The sequence below is a fragment of the Typopeltis vanoorti genome, chromosome 21 (assembly GCF_054136105.1).
Source record: "Typopeltis vanoorti isolate ZY-2024b chromosome 21, IOZ_Tvanoo_1.0, whole genome shotgun sequence".
Lineage (NCBI taxonomy): Eukaryota > Metazoa > Arthropoda > Arachnida > Uropygi > Thelyphonidae > Typopeltis > Typopeltis vanoorti.
The window spans coordinates 62,804,860-62,821,697 of NC_143569.1; the positions used below are offsets into that span (position 1 = coordinate 62,804,860).

Genomic DNA, 16,838 nt, shown 5'->3' on the forward strand with positions numbered 1-16,838 from the left:
GGTTTCCTGTTTATACGTGGATTTTCGAACAATGCAAGGGGAAGGGGGGTCAGCACCCTAACTCTGGCATTGTTCAAGGGTCAATTGTGTGTGTGTGTGTGTGTGTGTGTGTATTTTTTTTATACAAAAAAAAAACAAAATTCTTAGTCCATGTGTGGTATTATCATAACTATAAGTTTACTATAAAAAAACCTTTTGTGGACGGGAGCCACATAAATAGTACACTCTTGAGTGAAAAAGGATGCCAAGTATTTTGGATGCTGAGGATTCTATAGAAGTGACATGATTATGCCAGGAAACATTTGGAGTAAGAGTTCATCTGAGAAGAGAGATTTGGTCTTCATAGTTCAGTTCAGCATTATTAAAAGCAAGTGGACGAGATCTGAGGAACTAACATCTCCATTTATTTGTCTACACTGTCAATTAATCCAAATCCTCCTCATATCAGTACCAGATTTCTATCACAGCAAATATTTGGGTCATTAATGAGCTAGTGATATGCAATATACAACCTTTCCAGTCAAGTCAACCAGGCAGAAACCTTAAGAGAGCAAAAGAGTCTTGTCTCTGAAGAAAACCATCCAGTTCTAAACAGAACCTTTATCAAATGCACTAATAAAAGGCAAATATATGGACGCTTGGGCAGCACCTATGTCTTTTAAGTAGTGCAAGCTATGGGAACTCAGAAATGCCGAGATTTGTATTCTCGTAAGCTCTCAGGTCATGTAACGAAACTTTCATAGTTTCTACATGCTTCAGCTTTGAAATAATGTTGGATCTAGTATCCACTTTGCCTATGTAATTCAACATATATTGAATAACTTAAGTCAAGAACTTCAAGCTTCTCACACAGCCAGCACTACAGTCTGAAACAAGAAAGAAAATCATCAAAAGATCTAAAGCAGACATTATTAGGTGCAAATGTAAAAAATTGTCTCCTGCTCAAGTGACAGATAAACCTAGTCTCTCACTAAAGCTGTTGGACATAACTTTGCTCCTTTCTTGTTTCCACCTCACATTCTATTAGTCAATATAGATCTCTTGATATCAGAGTCTTTTTCCTCCGATGCTTGTGCAAATGGCCAGGATAAATCACTTTCTACTATACCACAAAACTGCTAAAAGCAAGCCTCCTCTGATCTTTGATCAGAAGGGTATCAGAAAAATCATTAAGTCTTGATACTAATAAATCGCCTGGTGCAGATGATATCCCTCCAAATGTGTTAAAAACTTGTGCTCTGAATTAACAACCACCTTGTATCACCTATACAAGCTACCGTCTACCTAACAACATGGAAGCTCCTTTATAACAAAGAGTTAAAAGTCAATCATCAACCTACTATCTTTATTGCTCTCATCTCAATAATCTCAAAAGTAATAGAGAAGGACATCAATGGTCAACTTCTTCATCACTGCTTGGAGACTCAGTTAATTAGAAATTACCAATATGGATTCTGCCGCTCCCACGCTATAAGCAAACATCCTCACTAACATTTCCCATCTTTGGCAGATGGAAAAGGTTGGAGAAACTCATGCTGGCACTCTTGATATTTCCAAAGAATCTGTTCATGTCTGACGTAAGAGGCCTTCTTACTAAGCTACCATCTTATGTTCTCTCTTCTGCCATTTGCAAGTGGAATGCCAACTTTCTCTTTGGTCATTCATCAAATGACAGATGACTTCCTCTCATCAGGTTTTTCCATCGTGGAGTGTCCAAGGGTTCTGTGCCACCTATACATAACTGACCTTCTCTCTAACCTCAAATCCTATCCATAGTTTTGCAATGATAATACCCTCCATTCTTCTTCCTCAAGAAACCTTATAGTACTCAAATGATTCAAGCTTCATGACTTCTATAACCAATGTCTTATATATTCTTCTCCTTATCATTCTCAAATGAAGATAATCTAGTGAATTTCAATGCTATCAAAACATAGTCTCATTTTGTTTCCTGGAAGATAGATCTTACTTTACTTACTTTTGTTAATGTTCTGATTTCCAGTCAAGATCGGTTTTCTTTTCTTGAGTTGACTTTCACATCTAGCTTATCCTGGTACAAACAACATCACATCCATAACCTCCTGTCTCCAAAAACTTGGTATTTCTTATTTTAAGATGACTTTTTTTAGATGATTAGAACGAAAGGGAATGCTAAGTTTTTGAAGACTGGAGGTTATGGGTGATGTTTTTGTGCCAGGATAAGCTAGATGTGACCGTCAACTAACAAAAAGAAAATCTACCCTAAGAATTCTTGATCATGCTTAGACTCCTCTGTCAGACTACGTTAGCTCCATTAAATTTCCTGCCATGTCTCACATTATGACATCATTAAAATCCTAACCATTTTGTTAAAGTATTTTTATTTTTTATTAAAATATAAATCTAATTATAAGGAATAAAGACTATTATTAATAACATATCAATGTACATGGTGTTTTTCAGACTGTAATTATCAAGTAAATGAAAGGGTGAGTATTTGGGTTGCCTTAAATATATTACTGTGCAAAAAAACCTTTTTTACATTTTAAAGATACCATATTTCATCTACTACTAATGTACATGATAAAAATTCTGTGGTGTAAAAAAAATAAAATAAATAAAATGAACTTACAAAACCATCTTTCTCTGTTCCAAAGGCAATTCTACAGCCGAAATATCAGAATCTACCTGCTGTGTTAATTGTTGCAGCTCATCATTCTGTTTAAGAATTTCTGCTTCCTTCTCTTCCACTGTAAAACACAACATAAATCATGCCATCATTGTTAAAATTATAAAATATTAACTTTATAAAACATTTTACATGATATTCAACTGTTTCAGAAGATATGAGATATAATAGGAAATCAGAATAACACTGGGCAATAAAAACTTTTTTTGTAAATTTTTAATTATTTAGAAAATGTGAAATTATTTTGGGATGCTGAATCAAAAAAAAATAAATAAATAACTTCATTGTGCAAGTTTTATTTTTAACAGATACATTATTATAAAAACTCATAATAATTATGATTGTACTTATTAATACCAGACCCCCCCCCCCCAATGAAATCAAGACTCATGACAGGAGGGGCACTCACTGTTACACACAAATCACATCAAACCATACTTTAAACTAACCCATTCAGCATGCCAGGCAATGCATTCCACTCACCAATGACTCACCATGCAAAGAACCTGCTCCTTGTGCCCTTTTCACATCTTTCCAGGGATATCCCCTTTGTTCTACCCTGTTCTCCCATTCTATGAAAAATTTCTTCCACATTATCCTGGTAACAACCCTTTACCAACTTAAATGTATCCATTATACCTCCTATCTTCTTCCTATTCACAAGACTTTGCAAATTGCATTCCTCAATCTGTCTTCATATCCCACATTTCAACAATCAGGTGCCACCCAAGACAGTTTTTTCTGGATCCTTTCTAATATATCCTCATCATCATGAAAACAGGGAATCAAATCTGTGTACAATAATCCATATAAAGTCCAATAAAGGCCTTATACAATGAAACCATAACCTCTTTATTTCTGTACATTAAGGTCTTATACATCATTGCCATAATCTCATGCGATGACTTCACAGCTTGGGCAATGTGACCTCTGAACTTCAGATCCTTATCCACCACCACTCTAAGCAAGTATCAAAACTTACTCAAAATTTTCCCCATCAAGTGTATACATCCTATTGTTGTCTACCAAATTTCACACTGCAACATTGAGCTGACATTTCTATGTTGTTGGCAACTCATACAATCTATTCACATCTTTCTGTAAGGCCACTACATCAGCTTGATTCCTCATTATTCTCCCCAGTTTTGCATCATCAGTTAAACCCATTCCAATATCATTAATATACAAATTAAATAACAGTGGTCCTAAAACATACTCTTGCTGGAAGATGTCTTTTAATCTTTGTTGAATATTTAATTTAACATTATGTTACATTTGAAAGTAAGACTAAACAAGCAACCCATCCATGTACAGTAAAAACTAATCTAATGTTTTTTGATTCAGCACTTCAAAATACTTAAATTAATTTCTTTTACGAAGTGGTTTTAATTTACTGTTCACTTGCACATAGCTGCATACTTTCATTACTTTGGGTGTGGAATAGAGGATCATGATAAAAAGTGAACTTTCATTATTGCTGCAGGTTTGTAAAGTTGACATTCCCAAAATGATTTTGGTGCCAATAATGTGGAGAGAACAAAAAGTTCATGTAGCAGATTGTTACTTCTATTTCTATTTTTTTTTCCTATGAAAAACATTTTACATTTTACCCAAATTTAGAATTTGATAAGATCAGTGCCTGCTCCATCATCAGTGCAGGAAATTGCAGCACTGATGGATAATTACCTCCCTTCTTCTGGTGTCGAGAGGAATCCAAATGAAAGCATTTACGAAGCTGTCAACAAACCACATCTGAATTAAGAGAAGGAATTAAACTACTTTGTTAGAGATATGAATTTATATGAACTGCTTTGATCACATTTTCAATAATGGAACTAAGATCCCGGAATAAAATTTTCCGTTTCACAAAAAAAAAAAAAAAAAAATCGTGGAATTCATTATGCAATTTATAAGTATTAGCAGTTACTGCAATGAGTTTTTTTTTTTTTTTTTTTTTTTTTTTAAAAAGAGAAATTAATTACATTCATTCATTATTGAAAGATTGGTGCTTGTTGGTGGATGCTTTCAAAACAAGCTTGAAAGTGTGTTTTTTTTTTGCATGATAGTAATATGAATTCCATACCTCCCACACATAAGTTTATGTGGCTCCCACCTATGAAAGGTTTTTACTAACCTATAGACTTTTAATGTGCATGGGCTAAGGATTTTTGTTTTACTTATTTTAATATTTTTTTGTTGTATATTTATTTTTTTAGATGTTCCAGAAACCCTGCTTCAGAGAACAAACATGACTTTTTCAAGCCACTTCAGACCTCCAATACATGGGCATGGTCTTACACTGGGAGATGAGACAAAATTCATATACTATCTAAAGACATTCACAAATATCCATGCCTATGATGGGATTTGAATTATAAATTTTAAATAGAGAAATAAGAAAATAACATGAAAATCGATCTGAAAACTTTAAACAGTAGTGCAGATTTCATCTTTTAAATTAAGCTGAAAATGTTTTCACTTACATGTTATTTGTAATGATTTTGAATTCTGCATAATTCTGTTTTCTTCTTCTTGAAGACCTTGCTCTGTCTGCAATGAATATATCAAATAAAGCATAAATTAAGTTATATAATATAATAACACTGAGATCTAAATTCATTTAGTCCTCTATTTCTGATATTTTCCATTTTTGTGTGAATTCCACAAAAGGCTGTTAAACAGCATACAGTACATTAGTATTGCAGGTGTGCAAGAGCTAGGTATTTCGGAAATCCTGCTGTAACATGCAACTATTTCAAGCCACTTTAAGGTATCCATTAAGCAAGATGGTAAACTCACATTAGGTAATAAAATTCATTTATCACTTCAAGGCACTTACAAAACATTGATGTCCATGGTGGAATTGAAATATACAGCCCCATTGGTTGGAATATACTAACCACTTATCCAACCAGGATGGTAAAAATTGAAAGCATTGTTATGTGAAGAAACATTAATATATTTAGAATAATATAACCAAATAAATATAGCCAAACCAAGAAAAACAGGATCATAGCACCACCTCCAAATTTCATAGTTGGAATTACACATACCAGTAAGAGCTGTTTGCTGGGCTGCCAAACCCGTCCATCTGCTAAGTAGACCGTGTAGCATGATTCATCACTCCATAGCACAGCTTTCCAAGCTCCCATTTCCCACTGTATACACTCTCTGCACCACTGAAGATGGCACTGCATGTTGGTTTGGATAATGTAGGACTTGCATATTGTGATCCTAACATGGAAACCCATGTTGTGAGTGGGAGTTCTAAATACACATACACACAGCTAAGGCAGGGTAGCTAGCACAATAAAAAGGAAAAGTTGGTCTTGTTGGAGATAAAAACAGCAGAGTAAGAAATGATTATCACACATATAGAAATGTTTTGGGAAAATTTGGAGAAAAGCACAAAGCTAATAAAAATGGTAAATACCTGCTCAGGACATCATTATTTAATTACTAACACAACATTCAAACATAAAATTGTGCACAAATTCACACAGAGAGAAGAAATATGAAAAGGACTTTCAAGAAAGAGTATACAGAAGATTTGAAATATTAAGTGACCACTATTTAGTTTTGAGTAGGACAAATCTGAATTTCATACTGAAAAGAAGAGCGTGTAAAAAAAGTTTTAAAACAAATCAAAGTTTAGCAGATTTTAGACGTTAACTCAAATTACACAAACATCATTGAAGAAAAAAATGAGAGTTTGAAAACAATAGCCAAACCTTGGAGATTCAATGGCAAACCCTGAAGAAAACATTGATTGGTTCAGTCAGAGAGGCATGTGGTCAGGTTTGTCTATAAGAATAGAAAAATCAGATGGACACAGAAAGTTAAAGAGGCAGTCAAGGAAAAGAAGAATAAAGCATATCAAAAGTTCCTGGCAAGTAAGTCAGCTTGTACTCTTAGATAATACACAGAAAAATGTAAGAAAGCAAAACACTGCGTAAAACTAGCTAAACAAAAGTCATGGGAAGACTTTGGTAAGAACATTAAAAATAAATATCAGGAAGGTGGCAAAATAGCAAAAACTGAAGATAAAGATATTCTAGATGTCTGGAGTAATTACTTTGAGAGATTGCTAAATGAAACAAGCAGTGTCAGCATGGTGGTAGAAAACTCCCAACAGGAATACATATTCTCACTTGAAGTAGAAAAAGGCATCAAAAACCTGAAATATGGAAAAGCAACTAAAGTAGATGAAATTCAACCAGAAATACTCAATTATTATTATTATTATTATATGATGCCTCCCTGGAGGCATCACGTAATAATAATAATAATGAATGCCTTCAAGGACTCATCGAGGGAGGAACCTACTCTACAGCTCTGACTCTACCACTCAATCCACCAACTGCAGCGAACCACATCATCTACACCAATGCCATCTACTGCCCACTGCCACCACTAGTATTTTCACAGACAATTACAAACATCCATGCCCATGGCAGGATTCGAACCCACAGCCTTTTGGCTGGAGAGCAGATATGCTAACCACTCAGCCAACCAGGCCAGCAAATATGGAGGTACAAAACTTTTACAGTGGCTGCATTGCATAATTTAGAAATCCTGATCAGAGAGTTGAATCCCGAATCACTGGAGCAGAGGTATTTTCCTACTGAGTGTTTCTGGTAAGATTTATAAAAGTATACTTGAGAAATAGCTAGGAAAATTTTGTGGAAGGGAAGTTTGACGAAGAACAAGCTGGATTCAAGCCAAATAGAGGTTGTCATGATCAGATTTTCACTTTAAGAGAAACAGTTGAGAAATCTTGGGAATATAACACAGTATTCAAGTTTTGTACATCTGGAAAATGCATATGACAAGGTGTCAAGAGGAAAGCTACAGTTTTATAGTGTAAATGAGACATTATATTGAGCAATACATATATATAAGCTATAAGTAAATTTGTACCTCCATATTTGCTGGTCTATATATAAGCTGTAAGTGAGTAGTTAGAATTGAAGGAGAATGGTTTGATATTAAATCAGGCATGAGACACCAGGGTGCACATTATCTCCACTGTTATTCATACAGATCAGATTATGAATGAAAGTGATATTATACCTGATATCAAAATTGGCGATGTTAATTTTAGCTCTTTACTTTATGCAGATGATGTTATACTTCTAATCCAGTAAAAGTTTGTAAGATTTTCTGAATAAATTGAATAACTGTTGTAATAAATTTGGTATGAAAATCTGCAATAAAACAAGACAAAAACAATGAAAATAGGTAGAAACATGAACTGTATCCTGAATGGAGAACTTGTTATAATTAAGACTGTGTCCTTTTGTGTTAATTATATATGTTCTTTATCCTATTACCCTGCTTTGTTTTTAATTTCTTTACTTATTCAAAACTTCGTGAATGGTTGGCTGCCTTAACTATCAATCGATTGCTGCCATTTATCTAGTTCTACTATATCTTATTTCTCACGATATACAGCCTAACAAATTTATTTGTTTTAACAACTGCGCCAGTTAGATTTTTTAAATCAAAATAACCACATATTTTTTATATTCCCTGCTTATATTATTCTTACTTTAAACTAGTCCTGGCTTAAATATAAATCATATAACTTTTATCTCATGCAAGTTCAAATTGTTTTAGGATAGTGCATTGACAGAATCAGTTCAATGTGTTGTTTACAAACCATTTAATTAAGTCAAACATAAATATGTACAGAATGTGTTACATTCACATATATATACACAATGTATATATATGTCAATTCTTTCTAATCTAACCTTAGTTCTAAGCTAATTCACAATCTAGCATCATGTTAACTGAATATAAGATGTACCTTGGTTAAGCCTAATTCACCATTAATATGCATTATCTCATAAACATAGATGCTTGATATACATTCTTGTTTAGTATTACAACTACTTACAATTCTTGTTCAGCAGACAGTCTTTCATGTTAAACTTTTGTTCACATGTAATTCTTCTTTTCTTTCCTTCTGCTTGCTGACACGTTCCTGTTTTCCTGCTAAAACTCTTCCTTGTCAGAGTTGTCGACTATGCCTTGCCTTATAGGACCCTTAATGTAGAGGCGATGTACAGCTCCTTCCCTACGAGACAAACGACACAATATTTCTTGCATGGCGATGTACCCAGGTAAAAGACTCAGAACTCTCAACACTTCTATTTAGATTTCCGACAGTGATTCTTGCATGATGGAGACTCAGGTAAGCCTTAGAAAACACTCAGACAAAATTCTTTTCCTGACGAATTGCCTTATATAGGCCTGGACCTCCATTGTGTGCATGCACGCGTCTCGAAATCGGTCACATATATACCTTTGGACATGCTAATGTTCATTCGCAGGTCTTTGGAAATTTTCATCTATAGCAATTCTCAGAATTCTTCACTAATCTTAACATTAGACTTGCTCATTTAATATTACTTAATAGCCTTATGTCATGTGGCACATTATTTTTTACAAAGGTTCAATACAATATTATTACAGAAAAGATTATTTCAGTAAAAAAAATTAACATTATTCTGGGTACATTCTCCTAAACAAAACCATGTAAAAACGAACATGATAAGTTACAAAGTCGCACATCATGAGAGGTTTTGCAAACCTATAGAAGAACAAGTAAAACATTTCAGCTATTTATGCACAATTTTTAGTGAAGATGGTAAATTAAACATGAAAGTAGACAACAGAATTAGTAAAGCTGGTATGATAGGAAGTCAGCTGAATAAATTTATATGGAATAAGAAATAAAATAGTCAAAACACTAAATGTATAAAAAACAGTGTCCACACCAATTTTAACTTATGGATCTGAGAGCTGGATTAGAAATACAACACTTGATCAAAGACTGGAGATCACATATACAAGGTGTGGCTATTAAATAATGAGGCTGATTGCAAAAATGTGGTTTATTATTATAATTTACAACTTAATTGTTATCCCCTTCAACATACTCCCCTCCTCTATCTATACACCATTGTATACGAATTTTCCATTCCTGTAAGCAGTGCTGCCATTTTCTCCTTTACCTCATCCACTGACTGAAAATGAGTGCCCTTCAATGAGGATTTCAACTTTGGAAAAAGGTAAAAGTCGCATGAAGCTAAGTCTGGCGAGTAAGGTGGATGGTCCAACACTGGGATCTTCTTAGCAGCCAGATACTGCTTTACAGACAGTTCAAAACTGAAGGCAATGATGATCATTTTTTATATATATATATATATATATATATATATATATATATATATATATATCAATGACGTGGTAATGGTTGAATGGGTATCAGAGGGTCAGACAGTTGACCAACATTATTACCTTAAGGTTCTGGTCAAGCAGAGAGAACGAGTGAGGAAGAAGAGACCTGATCTGTGGAAGAACAACACTTGGATTCTCCATCAGGATAATGCTCCAGCCCACAGTGCACTATCTGTAAAGCAGTATCTGGCTGATAAGAAGATTCCAGTGTTGGACCATACACCTTACTCGCCCGACTTAGCTCCATGCGACTTTTACCTTTTTCCAAAGTTGAAATCCGCATTGAAGGGCAGGCACCCATTTTCAGTCAGTGGATGAAGTAAAGGAGAAAACGGCAGCGCCTATTAAAGACTGATGACTTGCAGGATTGCTTCTAACAATGGAAAATTTGTATGCAATGGTGTATAGATAGGAGGGGAGTATGTTGAAGGGGATAACAATTAAGTTGTACAATTGTAATAATAAACCATATTTTTGCAAGTCTCGTCATTTAATAGCCACATCTTGAATGAGAATTCTCAAAATTAGGGGAGTGAACAGATTGCAAAAATGAGGATATTAAGAAAGAAGTTGCTATTGCTAGCATTCAGGAATATGTTAGTAAAGCTAATATCAGACAGTTTGGTCACTTAAATAGAATGGAAGAGGATTAGCAAAATTAGTGTTCTGGTTGGCAGGGAAAAGATCCATAGGAATACCAAGATATAGATGGATTTCAGTAAATAGTGCCTTAAAAGATAGAAACATAAGTTCTGATAATGTTGGAGCCTTAGCAGATAACATTAATTTGGAGGAGAATTGTTGAAGAGAAGTTAATAATGGTCTAACTTTTTCATTTAGAAATATCACAATTATCCTGTAAATCCCCTGAGGGTACATATCAGGAATTTGATGACAGTGATATATACGAGATAGTGGTCTGAAAAGTTCTCCACTTAACAATAAAAAAACAAATTTATAATTTCAAAATTATTTTTATTTTTCAACATCATCTCCCTTAAGACTAATACATTTATTCCAGCGATGCTCCAGTGCCATTATCCCATCCCTGTAGTGGTTCTGAGGAAGATCTGCAAAATACCACTACAGCTGCAATCACCTCTTGATTCAAAGAAAAACGCTGACCAGCGAGGAAGAATTTTAGTTTTGGGAAGAGACAGAAGTCAGACGGAACCAAATCTGGGGAATAGGGTGGATGTTCCAACAATTCATAGTGCAGATCACTTAATTTTTCCATTGCCAAAACATCTTTGTGGGCAGGTGCATGGCAATGATGCACCTGCCCACAAATCATAATGAAAGATGATTTTTTCCCTTCTGCAAACTGGGTCTTTTCTCACAAATTTTTTTCGTCTAGTCTGGTTAAAAGATCAGAATAATATTCCCCGGTTATTGTTTTACCCTTTTCAAGATAATTAATAAACATCCCAAAACACCGATGCCATGACCTTTCCTGCTGATGGAACCGACTTTGTCTTGTTTGGCGCTGAACAACTGGCTTCTGTTCAATGTTTTGACTACTGTTTGTATTCTTGTGTGTAATGGTGAATCCACGTCTCATCCATAGTAATAAATCGATGCCCAAAATCAGTTTTATTCTTGTTTAAACAGTCCAAGCACTGTTCCGAGATTTTCATGGGAGTGCATTTTTGATCTGCTGTGAGCAAGCATAGAACCCATTTTGTGCAAAGCTTTTTCATTTGCAAATCTTCATGCAAAATGTATCCTACTCATTCTTTTGAAATGCCTATAGTCTCAGCAATTTCATGCAATTTGACTTGCCAGTCATCCAATACCATATCGTGCATTTGATCAATGATTTCTAGTGTTGTTACACTTTTTGGACATCCTTCAAGTGGATCATCTTCAAGGCTGGTACGGCCACGTTTAAACTCAACAGCCCATTTCTTAATTGTCGAAAATGAAGAAGAGTGCCCATAAACTTTTATGAACTTCGAATGAATTTCTTTTACAAAGAATTTTGTAACCACATGATACTAAATTTTATCCATTTCAAGGGATACAGACAACGCTTTTGCTTCAAAAAGCTGTATAAAACAAACTGCTTGGTAGGATGACTTGCAATTTCACATGGATGCTTATGACAGATGTGCCAACTTAGTAAAAAAATATCTTGCTGGTACTGTTGCGATTTCTGCTCAAGGCTGAGAACTTTTCAGACCACCCTCATATATATATATATATACACACACACACACACTTTTTTTTTTTTATGATTCCTATCACAGAAGGTTATAAACCTATAGTACATTAGTGTTGTGGGTGGATTCAGGATCCTCCCCCCCCCATTTTTATTAATTTTTTGTATATTCTTTGCATTTTTTTTTATTAATTTTTTTTACCTGATCTGGACATCCAGCTCTAGAGAAAGAATACCAAAAATGGAACATTTGAAATCCACTCCAGACCTCCAATAAGCTGAGTAGCAGTTTCACACTGGACAATGAATTAATTTACCACCTAAGGACAATCATAAACATTCATGATCATGGCAGAATTTGAACCTGCAGTCTGATTGGTTGGCATTACCATGGAAGGTTTCCTGAGATATTTTGGACTGATTAGATAGAATAACATCCTGGAAGTTAAAAGCGTTTTAAATTATAAATTAAAGATGCCAAGAAATTATATATTCTTTGTTTAATCCTTTATCTAGGTGTAAGCAAACAAAGTTTAAGTAGCCTTTCCTGGCTACTTAATTCTTCTGATTTGAATCTTATTGAATACTTGTGGGATAATGGGAACACAGGATCTGCTGGTTAATACCAATGCCTTGCTCAGTTTCTGACCTTTAGGACGTTAAAGATGACAAGAAATTATATTCTTTGTTTAATCTTCTATCTAAATGTAAGTGCACTTAGCACATGAAGTATCTACCTACCTGGGCTACTGGTATCACATCGATATAAGGCAATATGTGAAGTCATTGGCCTCTGTATACAAGCAGCCCAGTCAGGAAGATACTTAATGGGCTACTTGTATATAGAGGCTAATGACTTCGCATATTGCTTTATATTGATGTGATATCATTAGGTTCTATATATACCAGTAGCCCAGGCAGGTAGATACTTCATGTGCTAAGTGTGCTTACATTTAGATAGAAGATTAAACAAAGAATATAATTTCTTGTCATCTTTAAACTGAGCAAGGCATTGGTATTAACCAGCAGATCCTGTGTTCCCATTATCCCACAAGTATTCAATAAGATTCAAATCAAAAGAATTAAGTAGCCAGGAAAGCACAAGATATGTTTGAATATGCTCTTTCAATTAAGTTCTAACCTTCTGCTAAGGCTTGCACAATGCAAGCCTTGTGATATGGGACATTGTCTTGCTTGAAGAGTTCAGGTCACATTATCACCATATAACCTTAGTGGGTGCTGATGGTATTGAGGTGACCAATTCAGATGTAATAGTAGAGTTACTGAGTGATCATTTTAAAAAATTGAATTAAGAGGGAAGAATTTTTGGCATTAGTCAGTGCAATCTCACCAAAAGTTGTAGGCATTAGTGAAACTTGGCTGTCAACAGAAGATGCAGTTACTGAATTGAATGTGATAGGTACGGTATTTTCAGGGAGGATAGAGAAGATAGAACTGGGAGAGGAGTACTGTTGATGATAGCTGATGAGTTGCAGCCAAAGGAAGTAGTATGTTAAGAGGATAGACATGTGAATCATAGTTCATTTGAGGTGGTCTGGTGTGAAATAGTGACCAACACAACCAAATATACATTTGGTTGCTGCTGTAGACCAGGGGGTACAGGGAGGTGATATTGAATTCATGCATCAGCAAATTAGAGCAATGAGTGCCGTTTCAAGTAATTATCTCTTAGGAGGTGTATGAATTCCATTTCCTTTTTGCCACTTGATATTTCCTCCTTCCAATTGATATCACCATAATTAAAATCCCACATAATAATCACTAACCCCTATAATGGCAGAACATATTACAGGGGAAAGATGTTAGCAGTGCAATGGATAAAATCAGTGGGTATCTGAGGAAGGCAATATCAGAATGTATTCCCATAGTCAGGAAGACAAACAAGGTAGGCATTAGATGGATAAGTAGTAGTATCAGGCTTGATCTGCAAAAAAAGAAAATGTTATGGAGAATTTACACGAAGAAAGGCGATCGGTACAAGGCTCAAGCTAGGAAGGTTACAGCATAGTAAGAAAAGCTCAATCAGAATATGAGAAGGCCTTAGCCAAGGAGATCAAGAGTAATCCCAAAGAGTTATTCCACTATGTAGCAAGTAAAAGGAAGAATGACTTTGGAAGGATAACCTTAGTGGGTGCTAATGGTATTGAGGTGACCAATTCAGATGTAATAGTAGAGTTACTGAGTGATCACTTTTCAAAAGTCTATCACCCAAGTGAGAATATCTCTGTACCTGTAGTAATAACTAATGTGAGAACTGAAGTTAATAAAGCAGAGGTACTTAGTATATTGCAGAATTTAAATGCAAACACTGCCATAGGTTTAGATGAAATATCAGCTTGGGTGTTACGTGAGTGTGCAAAGGAATTGTCAACACCTCTTACTTGGTTATCTAACTTAAGTTTGAACTCTGGTATGGTCCCTAGGGAGTGGAAGGAAGGCAAAGTAGTTCCTTTGCATAAAGGTGGCTCTAAGAAAGCAGTAGTTAATTACAGACCAATCACCATCTCGGGAGTGGTGGTAAAAGTATTGGAAAAGTTGGTTAAAGACAGAATTCAAAAATGGGTGGATCAGAATATGATACTCCATAGGGGCCAACGTGGTTTTGTTAAAAGGTCGATCCTGCCTTAGCAATTTATTAAATTTTTATAATAGAATGACATCTGAATTGGACAAAAAGAAATGGTTACACAGTTGTACGTCTGGATTTTGTCAAGGCTTTTTTTTTGACAGGATACCCCATGGAATACTACTGTGCAAATTGGAGCAGATGGGGATGAATACTAAACTGGTGATATGGATAAGAGAATGGCTCAGGGAGAGATACCAGAAAGTGGTGTATGGAGGAGCCGAGTCCAGGATGAGGCAGGTGACCAGTGGTGTGTTTCAAGGCTCAGTGCTTGGGCCGTTATTGTTTAATTTGTACATAAACGATATAGGAAATGGCTTGAAGGGAGATATTCAGTTGTTTGCTGATGATGCAAAGTTAGGTAGTGCAATAAAAAATCAAGCTGATGTTGAGAGTTTGCAGGATGGTTTAAATAAGCTGGCAAAATGGGCGAAAGGTAATGGATGTCAGTTCAATGTGGAAAAGTGTAAAGTTATGCATTTTGGGATTAAAAGATTACCAGCTGTGTACTACATTGATGGAACGGTACTCCAAGAGATTAATGAGACTTGGGGGTGTTAGTCGATAGGGAGATGAAGTTCAGAGGACATATTGCTAAGGTGTCCATGATTGCATATAGGATTACTTGGTTATTGAAGAACACTAACATCCAGAGATAAAGAGGTTATTATTCCCTTTATAAGGTGTTGATACTTCCACATTTGGATTACTGTGCTCAAGTCTGGTTACCTGGATCCCTTGGAGATAAGGAGGATGTGGAGAGGGTTCAGAGGAGAGTGACTAAGTTGGTGAGTGATGTAAAAAATGCTCCCTACATTGATAGATTGAGAGCTTGTGGATTGCAGAGGTTGATTGATAGGTGGAGAAGAGGGGATATGATAGAAACATTTAAATTACTAAAAGGTTCTTATAAGATTGATGCAGGGGAAATATTTCAGCTGTGTGATAGTGATGGAAGAACAAGAAGTCATCCCTGGAAATTAAGGAAAAGTATGGTTAACAAGGGCGTGAGAACTAGATTTTTCGCTTGGAGGGTGGTGAATAAGTGGAATGCATTGCCTGATTCAGTTGTGAGTTCTTTGTCTGTAAATGAATTCAAGAAGAGATATGATAGATATTGTTTTGATAGTTTGGGCCTCCTGCGATGAGTCTACTGATTCCATGGAGATACCCATAATAATAATAATAATATAGAGCTACACCTGGTCCAAAACAATTCCCAGGTAAGAATTAGTGGTCAAAATGTGTTCAATGGGGATGAAAGGACCCAGTGATATCCATGATAACTATCTCCATACTAGGATACTACCAGGGGTTTTGGACCTACCCTGGTGGTGATATAATGAAACAGGAACCTTGACCCATCAAGACCTGGTGACTCTCCTCCAGTCATTGTGCTCCCATACCTATTGCAGGCATAGATTTCAATCAGTCAGCATAGTCACATTCACATCTCCTACTTCTGAGACTCATCTGTAAGAGCATCTATCCAATTGTGTCCAGACTCCGTTCATCCAGGCTATAAGCTGAGGTATCAACGGGCCATTGGTTGGTTCAGACAGCACATTCCAAACAATGCTCAATTCCTTTTTTTTTCTTTTTGGCCAAACTGTATTCTGTATTACAGTTTGGCATGAACTGTAATACAGTTCTGAAACCATGAACAAATATAATTAAATAAGAGCCTCATTGTTTTCATCAGAAAACCAAGCTAGTGGTGAAAGTCATCTACTGGAACACTCACTCAAGAAAAGAATTGAAATGTATTATCAATGTGCAAGTATAACTGAAGAAGAATTACAGAAGTATCATGCTGACAAAATTGGTGTTAGTGAAACAAAGACTAAAGGAGGTAACTTTTTGAATTATAACTAGAGGATATTATATTCCAGAAATAACTATCCTTCAAATGGACTACTACTATAGCAAGTAGTTATTGTTGAACATGAGAATAAACCTCTTGAATATCAAGCAATTTTAAGTGAGTATTTCAAAAGGGAAAATCAGACGATAAGACTTTCTTTCCTATGGTGGCACAGAAGGCTAATAAGGAGGAAGAGGAGTTTTGATTCATTGAGAGGGCAACTGATACAGAACAAGGAAAGCCGGTTTAT

General features: G+C 35.4%; 1 protein-coding gene across 1 annotated transcript in view; it reads right to left on the bottom strand.

The window, feature by feature from the left end:
• LOC150094915 (uncharacterized) overlaps nt 1-16,838 on the bottom strand; it is a 112,253-nt gene that overhangs the window by 24,149 nt on the left and 71,266 nt on the right. Inside the window, exons 7-8 of the mRNA XM_090411280.1 lie at nt 5,152-5,218; nt 2,612-2,729 (exon numbers count right to left, since the gene is read on the bottom strand). Coding sequence (XP_090267406.1) covers nt 2,612-2,729; nt 5,152-5,218 — 185 coding nt within the window. The remainder of the gene's footprint in view (nt 1-2,611; nt 2,730-5,151; nt 5,219-16,838) is intronic.